Raw genomic sequence first — 24,455 nt, 5'->3', positions numbered from 1 at the left:
TTAACACTGTTGGACTAAATAGTATGTATATGGGGATGTACCCCAGGAAAGACATGCAAGTTTCATGTGCTGCTACTCTGTTAGGTAATCTCTTATTTTAAGTTCCACCCTTCCTCCAAGGAGCTTGAGGCCCCATGCATGGTTCTCTGTTCATCCAAATAACAATCCTTGGAGGTAGGTTAGGCTGCAAGAAAATTACTGGCCCGTGGTCCCCCAATAAACTGCATGGCTGAATTGAAAGTGTAAGATCCCGTCTCCACAGTTTGAGTTCGATACGATCACCACTATCCGATGCGACTGCAACCCAGATGGATTTTGCTGGCTCTCTGTCTGCCATCTGGGCTTGGCAATGATCAGTATATCCACATAGCATTCCAATGTTATGTGTTGAGGATGTCGGGTACTCCCAAAATATACTTGTCACCTGGAAAACTTACCTGGAAGCCACTAAATATGTCTTCATTGCAAATTCAAATTGAGTTCTGTCTGGAACTGCTGGGTTGGATCTAGTTGAAATGTTCTGGAAGACACTTGGATCAGCAGAATAGAACTTTCATGCCTCTCCCTTCCTGTGACAGCCCACTGATCTTCCTGAAATGCTGCTGGTGGCGGCGGCGGCGGCGGCGGCGGGGAAAGGTTCTGCAGCTAGAGGGGGATGCTGAAGGGAACTGCTCCTCTTTTAGAAGAAAATTTAGCTTGGCTCCAGCCTCCGGCCCACAGTTCCATGAAAAGGCTGTGAAGAATTCTCTGCTCTATAAAACGACCATCCTTAGATTGCAGAACACATCATGATTTGGAAGCCGGTGTAAATTGGTAGTATATCTAGATTCAGATCTAACTGCTGGAAGTTCTATAGCGTGCAGCAAGCAGGAGTGAACCAAGATGACCAGTTCTGTCTACAGGAGTATTCAGACTTTGACATCAAAACCATCAGGATGTTAAATGTGGAATGTTATTTCAGGCCCAATTATTCCGCTCATATGTTAAGAAATGTGCTGTGGGAGTCCAGAATTACAGGAAAATCAGCAGAGGGAGTTTGTTCCCAGAGTGCCCAGGAAGGCTGAATAAGGAAATGTATTTTTCCCCTTCCTTTCTTCCTTGCTGTCTGTTGCTCAGGTTTCCTTCTCGTGTTTGCAAGAACTGGTGTCCGTGCACAAAGCAGATGGTGTGAACCTTGGCCAGGGAACTGCTGGCTTGCAGGCTCCCATTGGCAAGGAGACATGCATCTGTTGTAACTTTGTCTACCTTTGGGGGCAATGAGAACATGAGCAGCAAGAAATTTGCACAGCCAGGAAGGAGATCCAAAACAGCAATGACTGTACTGCGTAGGTATATCCTGAGCTGGGAGTCCCGTAAGCTAAAGGGGTATCATCGATTATGCAGGAAGGTTCAAAGGACGGAGGGCCTGTTGGCTACATTTCCCACGTGTTTGGCCCCAAGGGCTTTCAGTCAGACATTTGCTGCAGGTTCCCTACTAGGAAGTCAGTGTCTTAAGTATGTCGGATTCAACCTTTTCCCCTGTGCTGTTGTCCTCGCCTGAAATGGCCCGGGGAGGAGTGTTGTTTGCCCCATTGGGGGCTGCACATGTACTGATGGATTGCACTAAGGTTTCCTCATTGGGTCAAATAGCGCTTCCCTGGGGCTGTTTCAGGTAAAGAAAAAAGTGCTTGGTGGAGAAACGTTGGAAGTCCCTTCTCCCCAAGGGCCATGGTCTAGATCTGAATTGGACCCTTGTGTGCTTTGGAATTAGGGGCCAAGCTACAAGTGACGAATGACTCACGTGTATTCCTCCCTGTTCACTTGTGAGCCACTTACGCTCCACTTGATCAGCGGAGCGCAAGTGAACAGGGAAGAATACACGTGAGTCTGTTCACTTGCCGTTCAAGTGTCATTCGTCACTTGCAGCTTGGCTCTTAAGTTCCCAGCGGACTGAACATCACGGTGGGAAACCTGTGGGAAAATGTTGTGTTGTTTTTAACATTTCTTATGTGAAGAGGTCACACTAATGGCCACATAGGTCTGTCTGTCAGTCCAGCATTCTTGGTAGTTGCCATTCTAGCTAAAGCTCTCAAAAGAGCTGGTTTGGTGTAGTGGTTAAGAGCAGCAGGACTTTCATCTGGAGAGCCAGGTTTGATTCCCCACTCCGCTTGAAGCCAGCTGGGTGACCTTGGGTCAGTCACAGCTTCTTGGAGCTCTGTCAGCCCTGCCCACCTCACAGGGTGATTGTCATAGGGATAATAATAATGCACTTCGTAAACCTCTCTGAGTGAGCATTAAGTTGTCCTGAAAGGCAGTATATAAATAGAGTATTAAATGGAATGTTATTAAAACAAGATATATGCACAGTTATGATGAGGAAAGGGTGCTTTGCACATGCTTATAGGCTGATGCATGATGTGGGCGATTCAGATGCCAAAGCCTGCCACCATAAAACATACCCTGTTAGTAAGGTTGTCAGTTCCAGGTTGAGAAATTCCTGGAGATTTGGGAGGATGGAGCCTGGGGAAGGGGCCTCAGCAGGATATAATGCCAAAGCAGCCATTTCCTCCAGGAGAACTAATACATGACATCTGGAGATGAGTTTTATTTCCAGAATATTGCCAGGCTACAGTTGGAGGTTGGCAACCCTACCTGTTAAAGTAGGACTAGGAGTGTCTGGGCAAAAAGGTTTTTCTTTTTTAAAAACCTTATCCAAAGGCTCAAGGAGGATAAGATCACAGCACAAACTCATTTAAGAAAATAATAATAATGTAAAGTCCTACTTCAAAAATCCATTTAGAATACTAAAAAAGAGCACGCACCGAGAACCAGCAGCCTGGCCTATCCAATACTAGAATATGTTTGAAAAGAGAGCATTAGCCAGCAAATGGAAGTAAAAAGGAGAGCCGATCAGCTGAAGTCTCTTTAATATCCATCTCTATTGATGGAATTCCCTGCTTGGGAGCAGGAGATTCCCAGCTGTCTATTGCACTCAGAGCTAAACTACAAGAGATGAATTACATGAGGATGCTCACGTGAAGGGAGTTGCAATGTTAGCCGGGAAGCTGAGTTTTAAAAGACAGATTGGAAGGCTTTGTCAATTTCCCCTCTATAGAGCCAGCAAAGATCACTCTTTAGAGGTTTGTTTATTTCCTCTTTGCTTCCCAGAAGGGGAGGTGAAACTGACAGAGCTTTCTGGAGGTGAAGAGGAAATAAACAGACCTTCTGAGGAGTGATCTTTGCTGGCTCTGTAGAGAGGGGAAATTGACAGAGCCTTCTAATCTGCCTTTTAAAACTCAGCTTTCCGGCTAACATTGCAACTCCCTTCATGTGAGCTTCAGGGCTGGCGCCAGAGTTGCTGGCGCCTGAGGCACATTAAGGGGTGTTGTTGTGTGCATGCGTGCACATGCCCAGACTGCGTGATGATGTCACTGCATGTGACATCATCACACAGGGCTGGGTGAGCGCACGGGGGGGGGGGGGCTTCCAGTCCTGTTCAGTTGCTCTGCGGGCCAGGCACAGCTGGCTGCTGGCTGCGCCTGGCCCGCAGAGCAACTGAATGGGAAGCTGCCCGCTCAGCTGCCCCATGCTTCCGCCGTCAGCACGCGCTCCTGGCCAGGTGCAGCAGCTGTGGGCCAGGCGCAGCAGGCGGCCAGGGCGGCATGTGGCGGTGTGCATCCTCCCAGCTCTCCAGCTGAGCTGCTCCGCGCACCACCCCGGCACCTGCTGCGCCTGGCCTGCAACTGTGTGCCAACGGTGGCGGTGGCAGCGGCAGCGGCAGCAGCAGCAGCACAAAGCAACTGGGTGGGAGGGCTGAGAGGCTGCCCGCTCAGTGGCCCTGTGCTGCTGACGTCACCTTCGGGAGCGGGTTGAGAAGCAAGTTTGTATTAAACCTGTTGCAACCTTGTCAGCTGCCCCTGAGGAAGTTACGGACGAAAAGCTGAGCGGAACAACTTGTCGACACCGTCTCTTCGGGCACGACTGGAAGTTTACCTTCTTTATATAGAGGGAAGAATGCATATTGATAAACTGACAGAAGCCTGTATAGGAGGATACCATTCTCATCCGTCCCGGTTCCACGTGTGGAACTTGTGATTATAATTCTTACTCTCGGAGATGTATTATATAGACCTTGTATGAAATGTCTTATGTGATGAATATATCTCTTTTTGAGAATTCTTGAAATGTATTATCTAATGAATATATCTCTTTTTGAGAATTCATGTGTTTTGGTTACAAGGAAGGTAGATGGCTGTACAGTAAGATTGTTATAAAATTCTTTCGCACACATCCTTTATTGTTTCATTTAACTCACAAGAGGTTAACTGTCATAGCCCTTGGTGGGATTGTATCCCCTTCCCCCTTTTTCCCTATTGCTGTTACCAGGGCTGGCCCCCTTCTTTGTTACTGGCTCAGGCTCAATGGGGAGGCCAACCCTGGTGAGTGTCCTCATGTAATTCATCTCTTGTAGTTTAGCTCTCAGACAGATATGTGGTATATCATGCTTCTGGCTTGTTGCCAAACAGGGCTGGTGGGAATGTGTTTGGCTGGATGGGTTGCAGATGGGTGGAGGCCTGCCCTGGAAAAGCACGGGACACTTTAAAGAATGAAAGCTCCACAGTATGGAGGGTGCATGAATTGCATTTGTGATTTTCAAATCTGAATTTCTCTTTCCAGGGCACGTGTTCAACATGCCTCATGACAATGTGAAAGTCTGTGAGGAGGTTTTTGGGAAGCTGAGGACCAACCACATGATGTCACCCACTCTCATACAAATTGACCGCACCAACCCTTGGTCAGCCTGCAGCGCAGCCATCATCACCGACTTCCTGGACAGTGGGCACGGTGAGTGTGGAACGCAGCCACCCACGGAGAAAGGAGGTTGGGATGAGGGGTCAGGCAAGAAGAGCAATTTGGGTGGAAGAGCTGAGTGGCCGTCTGTATTGTGCCGTCTTTGCTACTTAAATATGCACTAAAACTCAGGAAGCCTTTCTTCTAGACATAGGGGTATGGTGCAGCAAACTCTATGTAACTTCAGTCACAGAGGAGCAAAGAGGATGTTTATAGAAGTATTCTGTCACTTGTTAAGGTGACCAGAAATTGCAGCAAGCTCTGCCTCATGGGATTTCACCGCAGTAAAGAGTTGCCATTCAATTTTCAAGGTGAATCCGGAGGTGGAATTCACAAGAATTTTGGTTACACAAGTGAAATTTTTCAGGAAGTTCCCATGTCGAGATGGGTGAACTCAGTGTTAGGGCCTGCCGGACTCTGCTTTTAGGTTCATAAGTTGGGGTTGCCAAGCAGTGCAGTGCTTGGCAACTGAAGGGAAGGCTGTGGGTGGGGCTGTGGGGGGCTGTGACACTGGTTGTGGCATCATGTCACATAATGACAGGTAGCTCTAGGAATTGCCCATAACTCTATGGTGAAACTATAGAGTTCCCAGAGATTCTTAGAGCTATCCTATGTCATTTCAGGTTTTTACCAGAAGTGATGTGATGCTGCATGTGATGCTCTGAGTAATGGTGGGCAATGGAAGAAGGGGTTGCCCACACTGGGAAATGGGACCACTATTCATAGGACATCCAAGAAGAGAACAAATCATTTATAATAAAGATTTAACAAGCTGTAATAAGCAGGGTGGCAGTTACATAGGAAAATCAAGCAAAGATAGACTTACTACATTCTTCTGAAGACTGCGGATCTGTGGCAGCCCTCTTGATATGTCATTCCATAAGGCAAATTGGTGGTCACATGTGTGTGCAGTTCCCCATCAACCAAAGCTCTCTAGGCTTACCTATCCTTTTAAGTATTGCTGTGTCCTAAAGCACCCGTAACTGTCCTTGGAATGCTTTCCCACAGGCAGGTTGTTTACTCCCTTCAGCGCTATTGCTAAACAGGGCTGGATCTAGGGTTGCTGGCGCCAGGGACAACCCAAGGCCACCCACCCATGCGCATGTGTGCTCCCGGCGCTGCATGATGACATCACTTCCGTGATGTCATCATGCAGGGTGGGGCGTGCTACCAGCAGAGCAGAAGCAGCGCGGGCGGCTGGGAGGCTGCCTGCGCCACTTGTCTGCCCTGCTGAGGGGGCGGCCAGCTTGGCTGCTCAGCTTTCCACGCTGCCGCCGGCGTAGTCCCAGCGGCTGGCAGCTGTGCCTGGCGCCCCCTCTTTGGCAGTGTCAGGGGCAGACTACCCCCCTGCCCCCTCAATCTGGCCATGTTGCTAAATGTGTCCTAATTGTCTGGAAAATTGTCCGCAGAGGCCTGAAGCCCAGGTTAGAGTGAAAGAAGGCAAATAATGGACTTCTGCAAAGATTCACTATCTCTTCACCATACAGTAATTTTTTGCATGTAAAGCAACTACACCCAGTTTATAAAAGCCTTGGGAACCCTGGCAAACTACAATTCCCCAGGATCTTTGTGTTGGTAGTCTTTAGAGCCTAGCAAAGACTTAAGAATGGCCCCCTTTCCCCCAATCACTGCAGCTAGAAAGTAAGCATGGGGGGAAGGGGAAGGGGCAAAGATAGCACAGAGTGGGCCCGATTTATTTACAAGCCAAATCAATCTCAAAAGCCTCGAATTGTAAAAATCAAACGGTGTCTAAGGGCCAAACTACAAGTGACGAATGACACAGGTTGGACACTTGTCAGCTTCCCTCAAGTTTTGATGGGAAATGTAGGCAGCTTGGCGGAATGGTGGACAAGTGACAGTTGAAAAGTTCATTGAACAGCAGTCAGAGAGCCAAGCTGCAAGACCAGGACGCCTGCATTTCCCATCAAAACTTAAAGGAAGCTGACAAGTGTCCAACCTGTATCAGGCGTCACTTGTAGCTTGGCCGTAAACTGGATTTCTAGTCCTCACCTGTTATGAAATTCAGAGCCCAATGGTAAGTGCCCATTTCTGAACACTTCTCACCTCTACGATGTGATGGGCTGAGGCTAGTCCTAACACATTATTGGGCAATTTGAGGGATCAGTGAATGACTTCTGTGCTTCCCATGCTGTAATTCTTCCACCTTTGTTACAGAGGTGAAAAGAACTATAAGCATTAGGGGCAAAAAGTGACGAAATGCAAGAGGTTATGGCCTATGACATTTTTGTGCAACCTCAACTGTATACAAGAATTTTGCAGAGAGTGCCACGGATTGAACTGTTCTCATTTTATTACCTTTTGCTCCCACTGTTTACAGTTTTTTTTCTTTATAGCAGTGTGTGTGCCTTTGTATGCGTACACATATGTTTGTGAACATAGGTCATGCATGCAATAGAGTTGAGTTCTAGGCCATGAAATCTTATATCATAATAAGCCATAATTAGCCACAAGACCCTGTTGTGCTTTGGTATAACATACCAGTCCATCTTTCCTTCTGGAATCTGTAGAATTACAAGGAGAGCAAAATTCTTCATTAGGAAGGATGAGAACCAATGTGGTATTGTTGTTAGTGTCTCAACTGATGGTCTGGGAGCCATGAGTTCAAATCCCCCCTCAGTCATGAGGTTCATTGGTTGGTCTGGGACCCATCACTGTCTCTCAAACTCACCTACCTCACAGGATAGGGTTGCTAACTTCCAGATGGGACCTGGAGATCTCCTGGAACGTCCAGACTACGGAGATCAGTTCCCCAGGAGAAAATAGCTGCTTTGCAAGGGAGGATTCTATGGCACTATGCCCTGCTAAAGTCCTCCCCCTCCCCAAGTTCTGCCTTTCCCAGGCTCTGTCCCCAGATCCCCAGAAATTTCCCAACTTGCAGTTGGAAACCCTACTCATAGCGTTGTTGTGCTGACCAGATGGGAGAGTACTATGTATACCAGTCTGAGCTCCTTGGAGAAATGGTGGCATAAAAATGGATTGATGGGGAAATTTCTTAGGCAGATTCTGCCATCCTAACCACGTTAGTGCGCTCAGCAGACACAAAGGGTGTCTGCGTCCTTTAAAACCAGCCGTTCACAGGTTGGAGTCATCACGTGCTGCAGAGACATTGCCTGACCTGCTGGCTTGGCACAGTTCTCCATTTTTATTAAACAATTTACACTCGGAGGACAGTAAATCATTATAAACGGCAAAGTCTGAGTCTTTCTTGGAGCAGCCATCTTAGAGGGACTGAATGATGTCTGACAGCAGGTCAGGCGAACTCTGGCTCGTTCGTTTTTAAGTCTTCATTTGCTTTAACCAAAATCACACGTGCATCATAAAACCCTGGAATGCAGGTTGTAAATCAGCCTTCCTGCATGGCCATCAGTCGCTTCAGCGCTTTTAAAACTGCCACTTTTTTATGCCCCAAACCTGATTCTTGCACATTTAGAACTACCTTTCAGTTTTGCACATGCATGCGTTGAACATGGGAGAAGGGCAGAAAAAGGGCTTCAAGAGGCACATGTGAATGCAGCACTTATGACTAATTGCTCTTGGAATCCGTTGCCTGCTTCGGTGTCTGTCATCAGGAAGGAGGGTCTTGCTTCCTTCTTACTGTTTGTATCAGGGCCAGTTCAGACACAGATCTGGAAGATGATATAGTCCTCATGTGAAGTTTGTACCATCTCAGTTTTGCACATGGAGATGATTGTCCTAAATTGCTCCCATATGAAAAATATAAGACTTCAGAGAGTGACTGTTCCCAAGCCTTCTATCCAGCATACTCTTTTTTTCAAAATGGGGGCAATTTCAGACAATAAATTTCTCCTTACATGGAACTGGCCTTCCCTGGACTGAGCTGTATAATTCTTTGAGCATGCTTTGGGTCCAGCAGCACCTTAAAGACCAACTAGATTTCCAAGGTGTGAGTTTTTGAGAGTCAGACAAAGGGAGCTCTGACTCTTGAAATCTCATACTCTGGAAATCTAGTTGGCATTTAAGGTGCTACTGGACCCAAAACTTGTTCTTCTACTACAGACCAACACAGCTACCCACATGAAACGTATTTCTTTTAGTATGTGCAACCTTTACAATCTAGAGTCCTTGATTCCAAAACATGAGACTGCAGATTCTGTACTATTGTTTACTTGTGTCTTAAATGCATGTTGAAGATCTCCCGGGGCCACTCTAAACATCACTTCCTTCATGAGTTCACAACGGAGCCAACCAGGGCTCCACACAGACAAACCGCAGCTCTGGGGAATGGCTTGTATAAAAGATGGCAAGTCCAAACGGGCTCAGAAAGCTGCCACCGTTGGAGGGAAAGCTCTTGCCTTTCTCCCAAGTGTTTTTTCCCCATGCAAAAATAGTGTGGGGAGCTTTCCCATTTCTGCTGACACACATGGAGGTATTGTGTGCACATGCGGCAGCAGAAACAGGAAAACTGTTTTTGCATGGGGGGAAACCCTTGGGAGAAAGGCAAGAGCTTTTTTTCCAACGGTGGCAGCTTTCCAAGCCCATTTGGGTTCTCCTTTTATCATACAAGCCATCCCTCAGAGCTGCGGTGTGTCTGTGCGAGCCTGTGTTGGCTCCATGGCAAACGCGTGAAGGAAATAACGTTTAGAGTGACCCTCAGTGGGAGGTGGTGACAAGCTTAGCAGCGGCAGGGAAAGGAGCATTTGATCATTTAAAGGGCCCTTTCCTGCTGTTTGCAAGCGACAGGTCCCTTTGAACTATCGGGGGGGGATTCCCCCCCCCGCTGCCTGCCAGCTGATAGTTTAAGGGACCTGCCGCTTCCAAGTGGCAGGGAAATGGCCATTTAAACTGCCCCTTTCCCTGCCGCTTTGCAGAGGCAGGGAAAGGGGCATCGCCTTTTAATATGAACCAAACAGAACTAGTAGACCAGTTCTGTGGAAGTTCGTGGAAACAAGCTTCCACGAACCACTGGTTTTTTTGGTTCGTATTCTGGTTCATGCCCATCTCTAGTAGTAAGTCTCTGCTCAAAATTTCAAAACGTAACAATTTGAGGCAGCAGTGGCAGCAGCTGCAAGAAAGCAGAATAAGCATAAAAACCAGACACATCAGATTTCATTCGGACAAATCTGAACAGATTGATGAACCAATGGATCCCTGATCATGACGTGGGCCATTGAATAATTGATCATTTCTGTTAATGATGCCTTCAGCTCTAATTTGGTCTTATTCTGTTGTTCCACTGTGTGTAGATTTTTTTAAATACCACAAGAGCTTGTTTTTTTAAGACCGTGATTTGTTTCTTTGGAAGCTGTTTTGGGCAACCTTTGGAAAAGCAGAGTATCACTGTATAATGGAAACTATTTTGCTAACTCTCCTCCCATCTCTGCCTTGCCTTCCCAGGTGACTGCCTCTTGGATCAGCCTGCCAAGCCTATTGCCTTGCCCGAAGACCTCCCTGGGAGCAACTACAACCTCAACCAGCAATGTGAGCTGGCCTTTGGCATTGGCTCCAAACCTTGCCCGTACATGCAGTACTGCACCAAGCTGTGGTGCACGGGGAAGGCTCGTGGCCACATCATGTGTCAGACACGCCACTTCCCTTGGGCTGATGGCACCAGCTGTGGAGATGGGAGGTTCTGCTTGAAGGGGGCCTGTGTTGAGAAGCATAACATCAGTAAGTACCGGGTGAGTACCTGATGGCTCTGCCCTGGGAGGATCCAGCTAGCGGAGGGGTGGTAGTTGTGACCTTTATGACAATTGTATCCTGCTTCTCTTGCTGTGAGGTGTACGTATCTGCAGAGGTTGGGATTTCTACTGGCAGGGGACCCCTATTTGGCTGGATAGGGGGCATAAAAATGTTTTTAAATAGATAAATTCTGAGAACAAAATGCATTCTGAAAAAAGCAATTCAACTTGTAAAATCTGATGCTCTATGGAATTTTGGAAACCCCACTCTCCAAAGATTTTGCCAGGCTTTGCTGATGCACGCCCAAGCCTATCTTTGCAAGTGTAAGGGTTTTTCCAAAGAAAAGTAAAAATTGAAATTCTCAGGATGCTGAGCTTGATACCCTGTACTAAGTGCTATTTTTTCATGGAAGCAAAGGATACTCTAAAAGGGTTTTACCTAACTGTTTGCTAATGCAAATATCTGATTTTTGCAAGGCAATTCTAAATAGTTGTGCACCAAGTTCCCCATGCCCCGCAAATGCAAACCATTGTGTAAACTATGCAATGTATGTCAGAAGCATTGATGTGCCTTGCATTTTCAGTTGGCTTAATTGCACATTGGCTGTTGTGCATCAGGTTACCACTTCACTTGCCCCTGTTCCTGTGAATCAGGTGAAAATCTTCTCAAATCTGTTGCCTGTTTTGGATACGGATGAGCTATGGTGACAGAAGAGCACCTCATGCTCAGAGCTGCTATTTCCTGGTTAGCTAGGAACGGCACAGTAGGGATTGAGCAAAGTAGGAGAGAGGAAGTTTAGGCTTTGATGCCCAAGGCCAGAGAGCTCTTCAGGAATATGGTGACTGAGAACCAGCCACTACACCAAATTCTTTCAATTTTGTCATTAGGGTTTCAATTCCTTTCAAGGGGTCCTCCAAAATCAACACCAAATCATCTGCAAAGGCTCTCAGTTTGTAGTTCTCCTGTTTCACCTTAACACCTCGAATTCTCTCATCTTGTCTTATGTCCCTATTCAAAACTTCAAGCATCAGTATAAATAACAAAGGTGACAATGGGCAACCTTGTCTTGTGCCTCTTTGTATTCCACATGGTTTAGTTAACTCTCCATTCACAACTATCCGTGCAGTCTAGGTTGTATAGATTGACTTAGTCCATTTAATAAAATTGTCCCCAAAGTCCATATCTTCCAATATCTTAAACAGAAATTTCCAGTTTAAGTTGTCAAAAGCCTTCTCGGCGTCTAGGAAAATCAAAGCAACTTGTCTTTCATTATGTTTTTCTAAATATTCCAGAATGAATAGGTATATTTATAGATACATGAACAGATATATTTTATAGATACATGTATTGTTAGTGTGTTATGTTTAGAATTGTGTTTTTTCTTGTTCTCTATGTTTGTTGTTTATTGTGTTGTGGTGTGTAGTTTATAGTTTAAATAAAGAAAATTTAATACTTAAAAAAAGGAATATGGTGACTGAGGCCACATCAAGCAACGACAGCAATGGCTGTGAGTTTTGGATGCACTCAACACTTTGTTGTACGGCAGGTGGACGGCAACTGGGGGAAGTGGGCACCCTATGGCCAGTGCTCTCGGACCTGTGGTGGAGGAGTTCAGCTGGCAAAGCGTGAATGCAACAACCCCACACCTGCCAATGAAGGGAAATACTGTGAAGGGATCCGAGTGAAATACCGTTCCTGCGGTCTTGATCCCTGCTCTAATTCAGGTGAGGCTCTGTCGAGACGTGGACTCGGAGACGGGCTGCATATCCAACACGGGTCTTAAACTGCTGCCATTCTAAATTGTTCAGAAACAGTTGTACGTCAGAGTGTTGACTACCATTTTTTGTCTCTCCAGTATAATTTTAATGGTGCATTTTAACTGCACCATGAAGTTCAAGTTAACCTTGAAATGTTCTCAGGGTAGAACTATTTCTGCAATAGGAAGAAACCTGTGAATACCCGTGCCAGGAGGAAACATCAGGGAAAGGTCTCAGCCTCTATGCGCTGTGGCTGCCCCTCTGTAGCAACTGTTTCGCCACTGTGTGAGACAGGATGCTGGACTAGTGGACCACTGGCCTGATCCAGCAGGGCTCTTCTTATGTTCTGGAGAATCCAACAGCTATCAATGTCATTATCCATGATTCTTTAGGGGTGCAGACTGGCACGGGCTCCCCAGTCTTGACATCTCTATGCTGAAACGAATGTACACTTTGCATTAGGCATGAGAGTGGAAGCCTAGTTTAAATCAGAGAATGAAAGTTCCATTAAGAACTTCAGTCACCTGTCTGATAATGCTTGTAGGGCTTTTTTGTAGCATTTCCTTGTTGTGGAATGCTGCCCACGTGCACATGATCTTTTAGTTCCAGGCACTGGATCAAACTATGCGTATTAACTTGGGCATTTGATTGTTAGTTCAATTTTATGTGTTTCTACTCCCTTCCCCGATTTCTTTTTACTCTGACTGGCTTTATAAGTTTTACATTGTCATCCTAACAGAGTTACTCCAGTCTAAACTCATTAAATCAATGGGCTTAGACAGGAGCAGGTCTCTTTAGGATTGCACGTAAAGGCTTTGCAGGGTGGTTCATTTTAAAAAAATGATGGTACTGTTGGATTTTACTTTTGTTGTTTGCTGCCTTGTTGGTTGTGGAGCAGCAAATAAACTAATAATAATAATAAAAGGATAATGATCCGTGGAACTGACTGGCACTATATTTGGTGGTGGCCACGGGCTTGCATAGTTTTAAAATCCAGGTAGACTAATTCATGGAGGTGTGCAAAAGCTTCTTAAACCATCATAGCTTGAAAAGGGGTTAGACAGATTCATGGCGGAGAGGTCCATCAATGGCTTCCAGCTATGGTGTGTAAAGGAAACCTCTGAAATCCAGTGCTAGGAGGCAACACCAGGGGAAGACCTTGGCCATTATTCCCAGTTTGTTGGCCCTCGAGGGTAATTGGTTGGCCATTGTGTGAGATACACCACTGGTTGAATCCAGCAGGGATCTCCTTATGTTCTGAGCTGAAATGAACCTCCTTGTACAGTAGCAGCATCGCTGAGGGTACGCAATGGAGAAAGCCAATCTCCTCACAGCCGTCTTGTGGGCTTCCAAAGGCATCTGGCTGGCTAGATGGACCCTGGTTGTGTTATAAAAAACAGTTCTTGCCTTGTTGTGACATGACATGTTTATATTATACTCAGAGCCAAGCTACAAGTGATGCCTGACACAGGTCGGACGCTTGTCAGCTTCCCTCAAAGTTTGATGGGAAATGTAGTCGTCCAGGTCTTGCAGCTTGGCTCTCCATTTAATTGAAGTTTACAGAGCAGCAGTCTATGGGAGGGAGAACATGTGGTCAGGAGGGGAGTGCAGGCATTGGGCTATTGCCGGCCCCACCTTCCCCTCCGCTGGGTGTGTGTGTGTGTGTGGGGGGGGGGGGGTTCTGTAAACTTCAATTAAATGGAGAGCCAAACTGTAAGACCAGGATGCCTATATTTCCCATCAAAACTTGAGATAAGCTGTCAAGTGTCCAACCTGTGTCAGGCGTCACTTGTAGCTTGGCTTTCAGATACCAGAACTCAGGTACAAATTACTGAGATTTAACCTCCCTTAATAGTTCATTACTAATTGATTCCCCACTCCTCCATGTGAAGCCAGCTGGATGACCTTGAGTCAGTCACAGCTCTCTTGGAGCTCTCTCAGCCCCACCCACCTCACAGGGTGATTGTCGTGAGGATAATAATAACATACTTTGTAAACCGGTCTGAGGGGCGTTAAGTTGTGCAGAAGGGTGGGATGTAAATTGAATGTTGTTATTATTCATTGGTAGTAACTATGTGGAATTATTAACCTAAGACTGTAGCCCCTCAGATGACCCGACGCTGCAGTGGCAACACACCAGATGTTTTAGTGGTGTTTAGTTGGTTGTGTTTAGCTGCAGTATGCTTGCTGCATCATGTACCAACCACAATCTAATGAGCCCCACATGGTCTTTAAAAATAAATGGCATTGTGTTTTCCCAGTCCCAGGGAAGAGCTTTCGAGAAGAACAATGTGAGGCTTTCAATGGGTACAACCACAGCACGAACCGGCTCACCGCCACCGTCTCCTGGGTCCCCAAATATTCTGGGGTGTCTCCTCGGGACAAATGCAAGCTGATCTGCAGAGCCAATGGAACTGGGTACTTTTACGTCTTGGCTCCAAAGGTGAGTTGGGGAAGCATTCCAGAGGCTAGCACAGCCTTGGAAAGAAGTCAGTCCGGATGCAGACCCAGTTTGCAGAGCCGGCTGGCAAAGGGGACATATTCAATGGAAGCTGGAATGGAAAATAAGAGAGCTTTACCAGCTTTCAAATTCAAACAAAAGAGGAGGATTTTTGACAGTCATAAAAGAGGTCAAGATTAAATTTCCCTTGGATTATATGAACTGCATACATAAATTATAGTTGCGTGCATCCATGGATAAACTATATCATACCTGGAATGGTAAACATGGAAGACCATGGAACATTCAGTGCCAAACCATCCCTTTATCACGTGTGTTAATTCCTTCACGTGGCACATGGGATGCGGCTGCGCCTACTTCAAGTACCTGCTTCCCCATCTACCCATGGAATGGTTTGTGCTGTGCCCTCCTTTATGTTCAGCTTGTTGACAATGTGAATGCCCTTACCATGTTGCAAACAAAGCTTAATGCCCGCCGCTGTGCACCCCTACCGCTCTCCTTTTGACCACTGAATGTTGTTCTGTTTTAATGATCTCTAGGTGGTAGATGGCACCCCGTGCTCTCCGGACTCCACTTCTCTATGTGTTCAGGGCAAATGTATCAAGGCGGGATGTGATGGGAAACTTGGCTCGAAAAAGAAGTTTGACAAATGCGGAGTGTGTGGCGGAGACAACAAGAGCTGCAAGAAAGTCTCCGGCTTGTTCACTAAACCCATGTGAGTGAACTTCCTTTTCAGACAGGGAACAAACAGCGCTGCTTTTAGAAACAAGCCAATGGATATGAATAATTCTGCCAAGGGTTTCTTTCCAGTCTTCTTAGAGTGACCTGCTCTTCATTGTGAAATAGCAGCATTTCCAGAGCAATCCTAACCAGAGTTATATACCCTTCTAATCCATTGAAGTCGCTGGGCTTAGAAAGGAGGAACTCTTCTTAGGGTTGGACTGAATGAAAATACTGGGTTGTGGGAAAACTGTAATTTGTTTTTTTTAAAAACTCCCAAGTGTCAAAGGTGGTAGGAAAGATATGATGTTGCCAATAGGTCTTGCTTTGCATGGTGCAGTGGTTAAAAGTGTCAAACTAAAGATCTGGAGACCCGTGTTGGAGTCGCAACTCTCCCAAGGAGGTTCACTAGATGATCTTGGATGAGTCCATCTATTTCAGCCTGACCTACTTGCCAGGGTTGTTGTGAGCATAAAGTTAATTAAGAAAGAATGATGGCGTAAGCTGCTTTGGGTCTGCAGGGTATAAATGTTGAAATATCCATCCATCCACCCAGCCATCAAGTGGGCAAACTATGTTGTAGGTTTACTTAGTGGTTTAAAAGCATATAAAAGTTGTTTGAACAGAGTAGAACGAAGGAAATGTGTGTATACCAAGCTCAAAAATATGCCCATTCAGATATTAGCCTCATGCGTATGAGGATCTGTATGTGGTCCCATCTCCTCTGCATAGCCTACGTTCATCCCAACCCAGTATATGTAGGCTCACCTTGTGCAGTCTCTAACTTGCAAATTTGGAGCACAGAGATAATGCGATTTGGTTCCGCACACTTTGCAAATGTGATGTCCATCACAAATGGTATGATCACAGTCTCCCCATAGGGATGCTGCCTCTATCACATTCATTTATTTATTTGCATTATTTTTAGTCTGCCTTTCCCACTAAGATTCAAGGTGGATTATACAGTGTGAGCAGCACAGTCAATTTCAAAGACATTTCAATGAACGATGCACTAGGGTATATAAATGCAAATTTGCAAAGATTTAAACCAGCAGGAATCCAGTGCAGAGTTGAAGAAATACTGAAACGGAGCATAAGCAATTCTAAGACTGACATACTAAACAACATAGAAACTACCCAGTAGGATCATACAGCAACAAACAGTACATAGTAGTAAAGCCTATAGTTCCTATCCCTTTACTGTCTTAGAAGCTGTCTCCTGTCTCTGGCGAGACATCGGTGCTTGATCAGCTGAGTGTCTCTTTAATTCAAGACTCCTGGATCATATGAATGAAGAACTGGTTAGGAGAATTGAGAAGCTGGCAGGGGGTAGTGTGCAGAAATGCTGCTCCATCACATTTAGAGGGATGCAGCATTGTGAAATCATGACACCTGTCCTTTTTAAAAAACAATGGGTTCTGAGCAGTTCTGTACAACTCGGCTCTGCATTCTGTTGTAAAACCCTGCCCAGGTGACTTTTCTAACTTATCTCAAATGTCTCTGTCTCCCTCTCAAGGCATGGCTATAACTTTGTGGTGCTTATCCCTGCTGGTGCATCCAGCATTGACATTAGACAGCGAGGCTACAAGGGCTTAATCAGCGATGACAACTACCTGGCAGTGAAAAACGGGCACGGCAAATACCTCCTGAATGGGCATTTCATTGTCTCGGCAGTGGAGAGAGACCTTATAGTAAAGGGCAGCGTGCTGCGCTACAGTGGGACGGGGACAGCTGTGGAAAGTCTTCAAGCCTTTATGCCCATCCAGGAGCCATTGACTGTGGAGGTGCTGTCGGTTGGCAAGATGACTCCACCTCGGGTTCGGTATTCCTTCTACCTGCCCAAAGAAAACAAGGAGGACAAGTCCTCATACCGCAAAGACGGGAAGCGCCCACCAGTCCTCAACAACAGTATCCTCACTCTCTCGAACCGCCTGGATTCGGGCAGGCCGGATTACAAACGTCCCGCTTACAAGTGGGCCACCACGAGTTGGGAGGACTGTTCTGTCACCTGTGGCAATGGGCTGCAGAAGCGCATGGTGCTCTGCCGCGACGCCTTAGGCCAGCTGGCCTCCGCCTGCGATGCCACTCAGCGGCCCACTGACATCCGGATCTGCGGTGACCCCTGCCCTACGTGGGAGGTGGGCCCCTGGTCTCCATGCTCTAAAACCTGCGGCAGGGGGTTCAAAAGGCGCATGCTGAAGTGCACAGGGCGGGGCGGGGTTCTGGTGCCTCGCGACCGCTGCAACCTCAGGAAGAAGCCACAGGAGCTGGACTTCTGTACCCTGAGACCGTGTTGACTGGGCTGGGCCCGCTTCTGACCAAGACACAGTGCATCTTTCCGGCTCTCAGCAACCAAACTGGCTGAAAGTTTAAATCGCCTCTGGGGGGAGGGAGTCGATGGAGTTGAAAGGGGGAGGGGGCCATCGGTTACATAGCACATTTCAACAAACAAAAGGATTTAAGTGGGCAGAAAAAGAGTGCCGGCAAGAAGGGGCTGAGCAGGGGTTTTGTCGAGATGGTTGCTCAGAGAAGAAGCAGGAATAAACAACTACCTCGAAGCTGCCAAACTGCTCCAAACTCCATCACAGCTTAGTGCCATATGCTGTGGGTGGGGAGGAGAATTCCAGGTCAGAATTGAGACAACTAGCCGTCCAAGAAGGTCCAAAGGCAGTGACGGTCATTCCTTAGAGCTATGGCCCAATCTCTTGCAAAATATTTACAAAAGGCCTTCTCCTGGGGGTCCCTCTCCCCCAAATACACTAGCATTAGAGAGGACCGTAAGGAATTCTCTTTGCACCTGCAAAAATGGATAAGGCTTAACAACGGGTACAGTAGGGTACCTCCAAGGCCTACCAGCATGGGATGCTTCAGCCCTAACACATTTGCGGGTATCCAGAAACACTTTTTTTTTTGCATTTTTTTGCATTCATGTTTTCATTCAGGGCTGGCAACCAGACGTGGCTTGGTAGTGCTATTTCTGTTAACCTGTACAGACCGAACAGTGTACATTTTTTATGGTGCTTGACTTCATTTTCTTTTGAGTCCTCCTTGGTTGAGGGGTTTTCACCTTGGTTTTCTTTTGAGTCCTCTTCCCTGGTTGCTTGTCCAGTCCATTCTTCTCAGAAGATTGTGCCATATAGTATGGGGCAGGGCTTTTTTTTCGGGGGAAAGAGGTGGTGGAACTCAGTGGGTTGCCCTCGGAGAAAATGATCACATGGCTGGTGGCCCCGCCCCCTGATCTCCAGACAGAGGGGAGTTTAGATTGCCCTCTGCACTGTGGCGTGGAGGGCAATCTAAACTCCCCTCTGGCTGGAGATCAGGGGGCGGGGCCACCAGCCATGTGACCATTTTCAAGAGGTTCCGGAACTCCGTACCCCCGCGTTCCTGCTGAAAAAAAGCTCTGGTATGGGGGCAGAGGTGCACTTTACCAATCCCAAGTACACACAACAAAGGGGATCTAGAGAACCCAGATTTTTAAATTTAGTTTTCGATTATTCAAAAACCACGTGTCTTCCAAGTTTGCTGTTTATGGGTGTCTTCCCAGAGATCATTGTAACTTCTGCAGAAAGCATGTGAACCTGTATTTCTTTTTGCCCGAAAAGGAGCTCTGGAGTACAGCCTGCAGTTCAGCATTTCCGGTTCAAGCTGCGAAAGACCTGTGCCTTGGACTCTGGGGAGCTGCTGCCAGTCAGAACAGATATTAGTGAGCTGGATGGACCAATGGTCTGACTCAGTCTAAGGGAAGATTTAGATGAAAAACGTCCTGATTACTTGCCAAGATTGTAGCATGGGGAAGAAAAATCTCGAGGGTCAGATTGCTATTATCTGTGTGATCCTTTTAGGTGACTTTTACAGCTGGGGGCAGGACAGAATGCAATTAAGGGGAAGTTACAGCTGCTCTAAAGCCCAGAGCTAAATCAGCTGTTCTGTAAAATATACAATGGGATTTCTGCTGCATCAGGTCTCGTGCTATGGGGCCCTCATCTGGGAGCTCCTCTTTGTGCTTTTTGCACTTTGATGTATGTTCCCTTTAAGCATCAGTGCTAGAATGTGGGGGTCATTAACAAGGCAGTTGTTTCGTTTCCACTTCACAGAGACCAAAATATTTCCTCCATGGTGAGGAGTCAGTAAGGCCTGTTCACATGTTACAGCGAATGCACGATATGCAACCTGCCTGCACATGCGTATACCTGTTTGAAAGAAACAGTGAATGCGTGTTCACTTTCGAAACAAAACCAGGGACCAGTACTTGGATAAATAACAGCTTTCAATCACACATTCAAGGTGTACGTGCATAGAAAGTAACATGAGAATTACTCAATTCATGTATAAAGAACAATCAAGTATATACTGTACATGGATTGTACACTGTAACTTGGGAACAGGCAAAAAGAATCAGAAGGAAATGTTTTGCTGCACCTACATACCTGAAGTGGCAGGGAGGCTTCCAGATTTTGGATTATGTTTCATCCTATGATAGATCTGTGTAATTTGTGGCCTATAAAGCAGAACATGAGCCTGCAGTGGATCTTGAGCTGGTGGCCTGGGTGTGTGGGAGGCAGAATGCCTGTGGTGGGGGGACTCTGGGGAGACAGGCCATCTTTACATGAGTTGGATGGAGGCAGTCAGGAGGTATGCCCTGGCTCCTCTGAGGCTTTATCTGTCAGGCCTAAAACTCTAATCTAGGGTGGCTGTAGATAATTTTGATGTCTTCCCTGGATGTCTTTGGCTCTGAGTTTAACAATCGTCAGCCATTGGGTTGCCAACAGACATGGATAAAATGTTGAAGCTTTTCATGGCACTAGGGCATCTCCTGCTCTCTGGAGCATCAGGAACAAAAATAAAGATGTGGTATCGTGGTATCACTTCTGGTTACATTGCCCAAGAACCATTCTCAGGTGCTCCCAGAGGCTGGCTGCAGATGGCCAGCAACCTACATGCACATAACATCCCATTACACTTGTGAAAGGGACAGGAAGTTTTTATCCAGGCCTGTTGGCAAACCTCGGTAGCTAAAAAGCAAAAAAAGGTTTACCTAACTCCTCTGGGCTACTGAGCTTTGGGTCCTTTGGCACCTGTGCCTTTTAGTTCACCTCAGCAAACACTTTTCTATAGAGCTGGAAAATGCAGACGAGTTCCCACTCTCATATTCCTTCTAAAGGAGTTTGCTTTTTTTATACAGAAAGAAATATTATCAGTGGCTCTGTTTCTTTGCCACTGTGTAGCAAATATGGATGCAGTTGTTTTCAAAATGGTGCTCATCTTATGAGTATTCAGGGGAGCCTTTGAGTAGCATTCCACTCCCTCCTTCAAGACTGTTTACAGGGTTTTAAAAAACCTTATTATACATGAAAGAGGTTATAAACTGGGATATGAAAAGAAGCTGGGCCTGATCTTTCGCTGTACATCAAAAAGCTGCCATTGAAACCAATGGATTTGCGGTAGTATTAAAATAATGTGGTGGCAAGACTTGGCCTTCTGGAACCTTCCTTGGGATGGTGTGAGGGAAAGTTTAGAAGGCTTTAGGTTGTCTTTAGGGTTGGGAAAGCTACTGGATGGTATAGGGTATTCTTGGCTGACATTTCCCTCCAAAGGCATTACGTTACCAAGGTGTTGGTCTCAAGCTTCTAAGCCTCAAGGTATGAAATGGTCTAAAAATAACCTAGTCCAAACTTGATTAAGTCTTAGTGTTGTCTTGTACAAGGCTTACTGGAAGTATCACTTGTTATTCATTTGTGGTATATTTTCACTTTCTGTGTAGCTTTATCACTCATCTTGCGATGCGAAGAATCTACTCATTTTTTTAAACTGATTTTTCTAGGTGGGTAGTTGTGTTGGTCTGCAATAGAACAGCAGTAATTGAGCCTGGTGGCACCTTAGAGACCAACAAGATTTTCAGGGTGTGAGCTTTCAAGAGTCAGAGCTCCCTTCACTGATTAAACATCTGTCTTTTCACCAACTGTTTCTGCAAAGGGGGGTTTAATGGGGATCTCTAACTAAGAATTCTCAACATCCTCTCCAAACCAGAATGCTTGGCAAGATTTCAGGATTCCATAACTGTTCATCTGGTGTATAATTAACAGTTTATATAAAGGACGAGTTTGCCCTGGTCCTACAAATCAGCTCTTCTTCAATTTCAGACCCCTTCTGACAAAGGGAGTGACTCTCGAAAGTTTATACCCTGGAAATCTGGTTGGTCTTTAATAATAATAATAATAATAATAAATTAGATTTATATACTGCCCTTCAGGACAACTTAAGGTCCACTCAGAGTGGTTTGCAAACTGTGTTGTTATCCTCATGACAATCACCCTGTGAGGTGGGTGGGGATGAGAGAGCTGTGATTAACTCAAGGTCACCCAGCTGGCTTCAAGTGGAGGAGTGGGGAATCACACCCGGCTCTCCAGATTAGAGTCCTGCCGCTCTTAACCACTACACAAACCTGTACTCCAATCTTGCACTTCTGCTGCAGGCCAGCACCTATTACCCACCCCAAACTATCTTTAAGGTGTCATGAGACTCTTTGTTGTTTTGGCTGCAGCTGACGATCCTGGGAATCGTTTCTGTGATTGAACAGTGCAGTCCTAAACAGAGTGACACCCTTCTAAGTCCATTGGCATAACTCTGTTTAGGACTGCTCCATAAAGACTGGGTTAAATACGCCTACACATCCGACGGCATCTGCTTTCCTGATGCTTTGCCGATTTCTCATAGATGATGTTTCCTGTGATCCGGCAGCACGGATCACCTGTTTCAAATCCTTACCCATTGGCTGTTGATGATACATTCCCCTGTTTCTTGGATGAGGACTTCCATTCCTTTCCATTGTCTTTTCCTCAGAACTCAGGGCCAAACTACAGGTTGAACAGCAAGTGTATTCCTCCCTGTTCACTTGCCCTCCACTTGATCCACTTGCCGTTTAGGCGTTATTCATCACTTCGTTAGCTTGGCCCTAAGATGACAAACATGATTCTTCACTGTTAAGGCTTAACATTTCCCCCTCATCCCTCTCCTGGAAGAGATGGGAACAATTTTGATTTGACTGGGCAGGCATCAGATCTTTGGGGCTGCAGTTTCAAATCAGAAACTTGCAAATCAAAACTGCCTTTCTTAGGAACCCGATAAATGTCTCCAAGAGGTTCCATTGGGCAACCAGTGAACAGAAGAGTTAACAGTCTAGCACTTGTCTATGCCACAAGCTTAAGCCGGATTGGTATCAGTTTAATCAGGTTTGCCTGCTCACCAGGGCTTTTTTTCTGGGAAAAGAGGTGGTGGAACTCAGTGGGTTGCCCTTGGAGAAAATGTTCACATGGCTGGTGGCCCTGCCCCCTGATCTCCAGACAGAGGGGAGTTGAGATTGCTCTCCATGGCACAGTCCACTGTGTTCCAGCTGAAAAAAAGCCCTGCTGCTTACCATTGTGAATAAGAATTGCCTTTATAGGGAAAAGTTTGACCAAAGTGGGTTCTTTGGGGCCAAAAATGAGTAACTTAGACATATGTGCTAAGAATGGTGAGTCATTCATGGTGAGGCTTAAGATGTTTCATTAGAGACCTTTCAAAACCATAATTCCCTGAATTCCCAAGGAAAGGGAATGACTGTTAAGTGTGTTCAAGTCTGTTGTGTAGATAACATGTAGCATCTATGGGTTGCATAGGTGTCAAGTTTACTTACTTTCCTCCCGGCCCCCTGAAAAAAATGCACATTCGTTGGTGGGTTTTACTCTCTGTTTACTCTGGAGTACCAATCACACATTGATTAGCTTGACTTTCTGAGAGAGTTCCCTTCATGTCTTAAGATAAAAATGTTGGTTCCCAGAAACTGTATAGCACTGACATCCTTGCCGATCATGGTGTATTTGGGGAGGGAGGGGCTTTTAACACCTTTGAATATAGTTCTTTTGCTAGGTGTACAGCAAAAGGATAGAAATGCCTATTGTACTGGCTGCTTTGTGTATACCGTGTATACTGTATGTTGGTCTCTGCTGTTTGTGTGTCAATAGCAAACCTGAAATAAATTTGTTAAGTATTTAAAATTCCAGCAGTCTCTTGGGGCATCTTTTTATGGTTATCGGGAATGTAGTTTTAGTCTCTGCAGGGGTCTACCCTGGCCCTTGCTATGCACCGGGCTTCTTCCTTACTGGGAGTTTGGAAATTTCTAGGCTGCACCAGGTCATCTCTTGGCAAACGACCTACATCCCTCCTGAGTAACCCTTTGGTCACCATCACCCACGCTCTGGACCGAGAAGTGGGATTCCTGTCCTTTTTGCTTCCGGAGCCTTGTGCTGATTGCACCTCCTTCCTGCATTTACCATCTTGCTCGGCTGATCTCTGGCTGGAACGAGCAGATGCTCTTTCGCATCCTTCATTGGTGATGAAGAAGGAATCCACTTGCCCTCTGTCCTTATTTCACCTTTGATAACATGGTTGAAAGTAGAATGCAGAAATCAGACTTCTGGTGTTTAAGGTTTAATAAAAGAATCGGGCACACATTCCAGATTACTAACGGGAAGCAAAAGACTGTTTGGGATAGAGATAAAATCGGCTGTAGGTTGAGGTGCTTGGGAAGGGATACCGCAAAGACGACTAGGTTTGCCTAACTCTAAATTGGACTTGGAGATGTCCTGGAATTATAATTCATCTCCAGACTACGAGATCAGATCCCTTGGAGAAAATGGCTGCTTTGGAGGGTGGACTCTGGCCACACGTCTCCACTGAGGTCCCCTCTTCTCCCCAAACTCTGTCCTCCTCAGGTTCCACTGTCCCAAATCACCTGGAATTTTCCAACCTGGAGTTGGCAATCAGAAGTTTGGTTCAGTATGCAGAGCATTAATCAACAGCAGTGAGGGGGTTAAAAAGCAGCTAAGCCCACCTTTCATATGGAAAGGACCAATGTGGAAGTTGGGCAGAGCTGCTTAAAGAGGTTTTTCAGAAGACCTGCTTACGTTGGAGGAAGCGTCCAGGCCCTTATTTCTGAGAAGGCATTCCTTCTCCTGAGGGGCAGAACCGAAAAGGTAATAAGAAAGTTG

General features: G+C 46.1%; 1 protein-coding gene across 1 annotated transcript in view; it reads left to right on the top strand.

The window, feature by feature from the left end:
• Positions 1-18,631, top strand: part of ADAMTS15 (ADAM metallopeptidase with thrombospondin type 1 motif 15) — a 47,955-nt gene extending 29,324 nt beyond the window's left edge. Inside the window, exons 3-8 of the mRNA XM_054997761.1 lie at positions 4,657-4,824; positions 10,207-10,490; positions 12,038-12,215; positions 14,510-14,691; positions 15,249-15,424; positions 16,946-18,631. Coding sequence (XP_054853736.1) covers positions 4,657-4,824; positions 10,207-10,490; positions 12,038-12,215; positions 14,510-14,691; positions 15,249-15,424; positions 16,946-17,726 — 1,769 coding nt within the window. The 3' untranslated portion in view covers positions 17,727-18,631. The remainder of the gene's footprint in view (positions 1-4,656; positions 4,825-10,206; positions 10,491-12,037; positions 12,216-14,509; positions 14,692-15,248; positions 15,425-16,945) is intronic.
• The last annotated feature ends 5,824 nt before the right edge of the window (positions 18,632-24,455 follow it).

The sequence above is a fragment of the Eublepharis macularius genome, chromosome 14 (genome assembly GCF_028583425.1).
Source record: "Eublepharis macularius isolate TG4126 chromosome 14, MPM_Emac_v1.0, whole genome shotgun sequence".
In the NCBI taxonomy this organism is placed as follows: Eukaryota; Metazoa; Chordata; class Lepidosauria; order Squamata; family Eublepharidae; genus Eublepharis; species Eublepharis macularius.
The sequence above is the reverse complement of the archived record's forward strand: the minus strand, read 5'-3'. Positions and strand labels throughout refer to the sequence as shown.